Raw genomic sequence first — 7,500 nt, 5'->3', positions numbered from 1 at the left:
GAGGAGGAGGAGGAGGATGTGGACACACACACAGAGCTGGAGGAGGAGGAGGAGGAGGAGGAGGAGGAGGAGGAGGAGGATGTGGACACACACACAGAGCTGGAGGAGGAGGCAGTAGGCTCTGGCTGCTCTAGGTGGCTGGGAGTAGGTGGTGGTGGGGGCTGTGGGCTGTGGGTGCAGTGGCTGGGAGGAGTGGTGCTGGTGGTGGTGGGCCTTTGGATGCTGTGGCTGGGAGGAGGGGGTGGTGATGGTGGTGGTGGGCCTTTGGATGCTGTGGCTGGGTGGAGGGTGGTGGTGATGGTGGTGGTGGGCCTTTGGATGCTGTGGCTGGGAGGAGGGTGGTGGTGATGGTGGTGGTGGGCCTTTGGATGCTGTGGCTGGGTGGAGGGTGGTGGTGATGGTGGTGGTGGGCCTTTGGATGCTGTGGCTGGGAGGAGGGTGGTGGTGATGGTGGTGGTGGGCCTTTGGATGCTGTGGCTGGGAGGAGGGGGTGGTGATGGTGGTGGTGGGCCTTTGGATGCTGTGGCTGGGAGGAGGGGGTGGTGATGGTGGTGGTGGGCCTTTGGATGCTGTGGCTGGGAGGAGGGTGGTGGTGATGGTGGTGGTGGGCCTTTGGATGCTGTGGCTGGGAGGAGGTGGTGGTGGTGGCTGTGGGCTCTGCCTGCAGTGGCGGGAGGAGAGGGGGCATTGGAGGAGTGCTCTGGATGCTGTGGCTGGGAAGGGGGGTGGTAGTGTTTACCGTGTCTTTGGATGTTGCTCTGGATGACTTGGTGGAGGGGGGCCGTGGTGATGGTGCCTTTGGATGCTGTGGCTGTGTGGAGGGGTGGAGGAGGGGGCTGTGGGCTTTGGGTGGGGGCGTGTTCTATATCAGTGGTTCTTAACCTGGGGTGCACGGAATTTTGTTTGTGTTGAGGTTGTGACAAAAATTCTGATTCTAAACCTCATAAGTAGGCCAAATCAAGAACAAATTAAAACATGTTTTGGACCTAATGTAAAGTCATTAAAGAATTGATTAATGTCTAAAGCAAGAATCATTGTAATTATTCACTAAAAACGTTTTTTTGTGCGTATACACGTATAGACGTTTGGTTTGGGGGTGCACGGCTTGTCTTGGGCAGAGTTTAGGGGGTGCTTCAAGAAAAAAGGTTAAGAACCACTGTTCTATATGACTGGATGGGGGTGTGTATTGGCTCTGGCTGCTGGGACTGGGGACTGGGACGGCCTCTCTCTCTCTCTCTCTCTCTCTCTCTCTCTCTCTCTCTCTCTCTCTCTCTCTCTCTCTCTCTCTCTCTCTCTCTCTCTCTCTCTCTCTCTCTCTCTCTCTCTCTCTCTCTCTCTCTCCCTCTACCTCTCTCTCTCTCTCTCTCTCTCTCTCTCTCTCTCTCTCTGACTACATCTAAGAGTGTAGTTGTCGCAGCTGGACTAGAGGACCTGGAGGACAAGGAAGAGGATGATGGTGATGAAGCTGACCTGATGAAGGTGATCTTACCTTCGTCTTCGTCGTTGTCCTCCTCAACACTGGTGTGTGTGTGTGTGTGTGTATGTGTGTGTGTGTGTCTGTGTGTGTGTGTGTGTGTGTGTGTGTGTGTGTGTGTGTGTGTGTGTATGTGTGCGTGTGTGTGTGCGTGTGTGCTTTGTTACCTTCGTCTTAGTCGTTGGCGGTGACGGTGACTGTCATAACGATGACGCCCACCTCCTTGTCCTCCTCAAGTGTGTGTGTGTGTGTGTGTGTGTGTGTGTGTGTGTGTGTGTGTGTGTGTGTGTGTGTGTGTGTGTGTGTGTGTGTGTGTGTGTGTTGTTACCTTCGTCTTCGTCGTTGGCGGTGACTGTCATGACGATGAAGCCCACCTCCTTGTCCTCCTCCACGCTGGTCTCGTAAACGGGCTGTGAGAAGGATGGAGCGTTGTCGTTCACATCCGTCACGAAGATCCGCACGTAGGCCGTGTCTGGAGGAGGAAGGAGGAGATGGGGGAGGGAGGGGGAGGAGAGGGAGACACATTAACATCATTTTAAATTCAGAATAGCCTCTCACTGAAGATGGACCCATCACTCTTTGCTGAAAACACTCCACTACGCCATCCAGCATAGCAGGCATTTCCTGGTGGACCCCGCACCCTTGTGGGCCCCTATTTTCAGAAATGTAAACATTTTTTTTTTTACACTTCTGAAAATAAGTGCCAGGGCCCTAATTCTCCCCTACTCCAGTCCTGGTGCACAGTATAGTATATGAATGGGCCTGTGAACGCTGAGGCACATGGGATGTGACTGCAGGGACGGATCATGACTCCATGGGCCCCTGGGCCAGACAGCAAGAAAGGGCCCCCTCCAGATGTTATAGACCCTATATTGTTGGACATTCAGGTGTTTTCTCCCTGAAAATATGTGAAAATAGAGTTGTTAAAAGTGTGATTTTACACAACATGAGAATGGAAATGGAAAAAGGATTGGGCTTCAGGGCCCTCTGGACTCTTGGGCCCCTGGGCCTGGGCCCGGTAGGCCCTTGCAGTAATCCATCCTTGTGTGACTGAAGTGCACACTGTAGTGTAAACTGTGGACGTGGGCAAAAGGCATGACAGGTCCCACTCTGCTGTCTCCAAAAGTGAGTACAGTGACATACACACACACGCGCGCACGCGCGCACGCACACACACACACGCACGCACGCACGCACGCACGCCAGGGGCGTCAGTAGAGTCAATACTATACAGGGGCACAATAGGGCACCAAAAAGAAATGCGAATGCGTGAAGCGTGCGAGCTGAAAAAATGTTGGGCAATTGTCGGACAGAGATAATTTAGGGGGGGGGGGATTAGGCTATTTGTAATATTTATTTATTTAGTGATTTATGGATATTCTAATTTATGTTACACAATACAGAGACAAGTAGAATTCATCAGTTTAGAATCCAGTGCCACATATTCCAAATGACATGATCTTTAGGCAAACCCAGGTAATTTGGAATAGCCTAGTGGCACTGTAGCCTCGCGACGCCATCCTTTGTACTCCACCCAAAGATTTTGGCTCGGAGTCAATAGTCTAGTGGCACTGGACCATAACTAATGAACCCAGATTAACCATCACTAAAATGTAGCATTGAGATGTGTTCATGGATTCGATAATCATGTGTAAGGGCCATGGATGCATTGACTTGGAATAACACATGCAATATTGTGCTGGTGTTTACACAAATTCTATATCATTACATTTCATCTTCTTCAGCCTTTTTCATCTGCTATATTGTTATTCTCAAAAAATTGGATCGTTTTATCTAAGCTTCATCTAGCAGTTGATTTCTTTTTAATTTTTCTGCTATTTTATTAAGGCTATCTGGTAAATATCTGATTTGCGCACAATGCACTCAGCCGCGATGCCTCACTTTGTGCCTGTAGTTTCCCCACAACTCGATAATGAACGTTTGTGTTCGCAAGTGCTCGAATGGTTTTCTGTCTAATAGCTCCTTCATTTGGAAAAGGAGACACGGGACAGACGCTCTTACACCTAGTGCGCCCATGCAGTGCCGTTTGAGCGCTCCTCTATGGGTTCGAGTTTATAATTTTATAGGCTACCACGGCGGGCATGCCAATATTCTTGCCTAGTATTGCTACTTCAGGTGCGTAATGTGGCGCATGCTACAAGTGAGAAGCACACCAGGCTACGGAAAATGAAAGGGATGGAATTGTGTTCCCTGGCCCTGACATGATGACATCGAATTTATTTGAAATGCAGGCTCCAGTAAACCTGTGTGCTATTTGTTACCTAAATGAATTTTAATGTTTCATTGACATGAAAACCAGGACATTTCCATCATTTCATAAAATATCCCGGACGCCCAGGACAGATCATAAAATCAGGACATGTCCTGGAATATACGGACGTTTGGTCACCCTATATGTATTACAATCAATGTTTTAGTGTGTCTTTACTCGGAGAACTAGTAGGCCTGTCGTGTTTCTTAAAGATGGTTTGACAAACTCCTGCATGGCTCTGTATATTAGCCAACAGGCAACCTTCCGGCTACATGCTCCGAGTGCGAGTGGCCGTTACGGGCGGCAAGTGGATTCTGAGGGCAGGCTGCGTCCGTGTCAGACTTAAATTCTAACTTAGATGTAGTATACGCCTATTTTAAGAAAAGAAAAACATGCAGGCGTGTATTCTGTAGATTATCGGATGAGTCAGACTTAAATAATAAAAAAATAAAGGTATAAAGTTAATAAATAAATTAATTTAAAAAAAAAATCCGTGCCCCATTATACCCTGGCACCGCAGATCCATAACAGGGCACGTGCCCGGGTAAAAATGGTCTAACGGCGCCGATGGCGCACACACACACACACGCACGCACGCACGCACGCACACACACCCGCACGCACACACACACACACACACACACACACACACACACACACACACACACACACACACACACACACACACACACACACAAACAACACAGAAATGACATTTCAAGAATGTGGGTGGATTTGGATCATAAATGACTGCAGAGTGGCAGCCGAGTTGTCAGCGGTAATTTCCAAGTGCTGTTGCGTTGGCGTCTTAATGAAAAGCCTCAATAGGCGCCACTGTCTCGGCTGTCTAGAGCGCTCAGTACCATGTCTGATCTGTAAAGGTTGCTGTTGTCACAGCTATAGATCAGATGCCATTTAGAGGGAGTCAGGGGTGTTCAAACACAAAGTGTGGAGAAGAGAAGCAGCCTTTAGCTACTATACTGCTACGAGCTGGAACCAGCTTCCAAAAGTTGTAAAAAATGCACCCACCATTACATTGACATTTTTAAATCTAGACTCAAGACAAAGCTGCTCTCCGATGCCTTCTCATAGCAGCATTTTTAATCCTTTTCTTTAAATACTAATTGCAGCAAATGATCCATTTTAATGTCTTTTCTTACGGTTTTTCAAGTCAAGTCAAGTCAAGTCAAGTGGGTTTTATTGTCAATTTCTTTACATGCACTGGTAATACAAAGAATTTGAAATTACATTTCTTGCTTTCCCATACAGACATAGACTAATCTAGGTAAGGACATAGACAGTATAGACATAGTGATTCATAATGATATGTTTTAATCTTTTTATTCTAATTATTTAATGCTTTTACCTTGATGTTCCAATTCTTTCTGGCTACTTTATTATTTTTTATGTGAAGCACATTGAATTGCATTTGTGTCTGAAATGCGCTACACAAATAAACTTGACTTGACTAATGAGGAAAGTTCTAGAACACTGCCAGCTAGTGGTGTGCATTGGCACTGCCCTTACGATTCGATTTGATTACGATTCGGGAGGTAGCGATTCGATTCGATTCAATTCTACAATGCATTGCAATGCATTACATTTCTACTGAAAGCAAAGCAAATATTTCATCAGTCACGATGAGACAATACAAGTAGTCAGATACTGAGCAACATTTTATTGGCCGTTTTCTGTATCAGTCTTGCAGTTTTCAATGCTTTGAAGTGCTTTTGTTTAATTTAACATTCATTTGCTCCGAAAATATCGACGGAAGTAATAGAAATTTGAAAAAATTGCTGCACCGATTATGGAACTTGCCGCATTGAATTGAATTGTCCATGCCCCGCATTGCATGTGTGTATACTTGTGGATGTGTGTGTGTGTTTGCGAGTACATGGAATTACTAAACATGACTTCAGCTCATGCTCAACATGACAGAGAATATTCTATATGAGAAGGAGGAGATGAGAGTCAGAAATCTGTACAGTACACGAGGCCTACAGAGACATTACTGTTTATAGAATGAGGGGCAGGCTGTACATGAAGAAGTGTGTGTGTGTGTGTGTGTGTGTGTGTGTGTGTGTGTGTGTGTGTGTGTGTGTGTGTGTGTGTGTGTGTGTGTGTGTGTGTGTGTGCGTGCGTGCGTGCGTGCGTGCGTGCGTGCGTGCGTGCGTGCGTGCGTGCGTGCGTGCGTGTGTGTGTGTGTTTGAGTCTGTTTATACTGTACATCTACCTCATTATGCCTGTGTGTGTGTGTGTACTGTATGTGTGTGTAATGTATGTGTGTGTGCACCCCCTCACCGGTGTTGGGCTGTCCGTTCCCTGTGTGTGTACTGTATGTGTGTGTTTGTGCTGTATGGGTGTGCTCACCGGTGTTGGGCTGTCCGTTCTGTCTGGGCCAAGCATACTCCGTTCCGTCCTGCGTGTGTGTGTGTGTATGTGTGTGTGTGTGTGTTTGACTCTGTCTATGCTGTACATTGGCTTCACTGCCTGTGTGTTTGTGCTGTATGTGTGTGCTCACCTGTGTTGGGCTGGCCGTTCTGTCCTGCCTATGTGTGTGTACTGTATGTGTGTGTACTCTATGTGTGTGTCTGCACCCCTCACCTGTGTTGGGCTGTTCGTTCTGTCCTGCCTATGTGTGTGTACTGTATGTGTGTGTACTCTATGTGTGTGTCTGCACCCCCTCACCGGTGTTGGGCTGTCCGTTCTGTCCGGGCCGGGCAGACTCCGTTCCGTCCTGGGACTGCACCTCGATCAGGTAGGAGCTCTTCTGCTCGCGGTCGAAGGTGGCGCGCGTGTGGACGACGCCCGTATGGGAGTTGATGCTGAAGAACTGGGAGTCACCGCTCTGGTCCTTCAGGATCACATAGTTCACCTGGGGAGGAGAACAAATACACGACATTGCATTACATTACATTACATTACATTACATTACATTACAATACATTACATTACACTAAACAACATTACTTTGCATTACATTGCATTGCATTACATTACACTACAGTTATTTTAAATACATAGTTCACCTGTGGAGCAGCACAAAAACATTACATTACATTACATTACATCACATTACACTACACTACATTACATTACATTACATTACACTACACTTATTTTAACTATATAGTTCACCTGGGGAGCAGCACAAAAATATAAAATAAGGCCCTGTTGCTTTTCAAGCATGGGTGGCCAGTAGTTTAGTGGGTGGATAGTGGGGATATGTCCATACCACTTCTGGGAATATCTTAAAATGTCCTCACCATTCCACCTCGTATTGCGCACACACATAAAAAAGTCCGATAATGAATCACCTTCAGTGAAGGGACTCAACCTGGCTTCACTAGTTTACAACCCAGTAGCACGTGCTCCAAATGACCTAGTTATGGCTGTCCAAATGAACCCAGTGATCACTCAACCAGGTAATCACAATCCCTAAGGCCAGTGTTTGTGTGTGTGTGTGTGTGTGTGTGTGTGTGTGTGTGTGTGTGTGTGTGTGTGTGTGTGTGTGTGTGTGTGTGTGTGTGTGTGTGTGTGTGTGTGTGTGTGTGTGTGTGTGTGTGTGTGTGTGTGTGTGTGTGTGTGTGTGTGTGTGTGTGTGTGTGTGTGTTTTGTGTGTGTGTGTGTGTGTGTGTGTGTGTGTGTGTGTGTGTGTGTGTGTGTGTGTGTGTGTGTTTTGTGGTGTGTGTGTGTGTGTGTGTAATCACTACCCCTGATCAATTAACCAGGTAATCACTAACCCTGATCAATT

At 47.1% G+C, this 7,500-nt stretch overlaps 1 protein-coding gene across 1 annotated transcript in view; it reads right to left on the bottom strand.

Moving 5' to 3' along the window:
- The window catches only part of si:dkey-22o22.2 (neural-cadherin), a 206,278-nt gene that overhangs the window by 62,135 nt on the left and 136,643 nt on the right, over nt 1-7,500 (bottom strand). The window contains exons 16-17 of the mRNA XM_063198429.1: nt 6,435-6,621; nt 1,803-1,946 (exon numbers count right to left, since the gene is read on the bottom strand). Coding sequence (XP_063054499.1) covers nt 1,803-1,946; nt 6,435-6,621 — 331 coding nt within the window. The remainder of the gene's footprint in view (nt 1-1,802; nt 1,947-6,434; nt 6,622-7,500) is intronic.

The sequence above is a fragment of the Engraulis encrasicolus genome, chromosome 5 (assembly GCF_034702125.1).
Source record: "Engraulis encrasicolus isolate BLACKSEA-1 chromosome 5, IST_EnEncr_1.0, whole genome shotgun sequence".
Classification (NCBI taxonomy): Eukaryota; Metazoa; Chordata; class Actinopteri; order Clupeiformes; family Engraulidae; genus Engraulis; species Engraulis encrasicolus.
The sequence above is the reverse complement of the archived record's forward strand: the minus strand, read 5'-3'. Positions and strand labels throughout refer to the sequence as shown.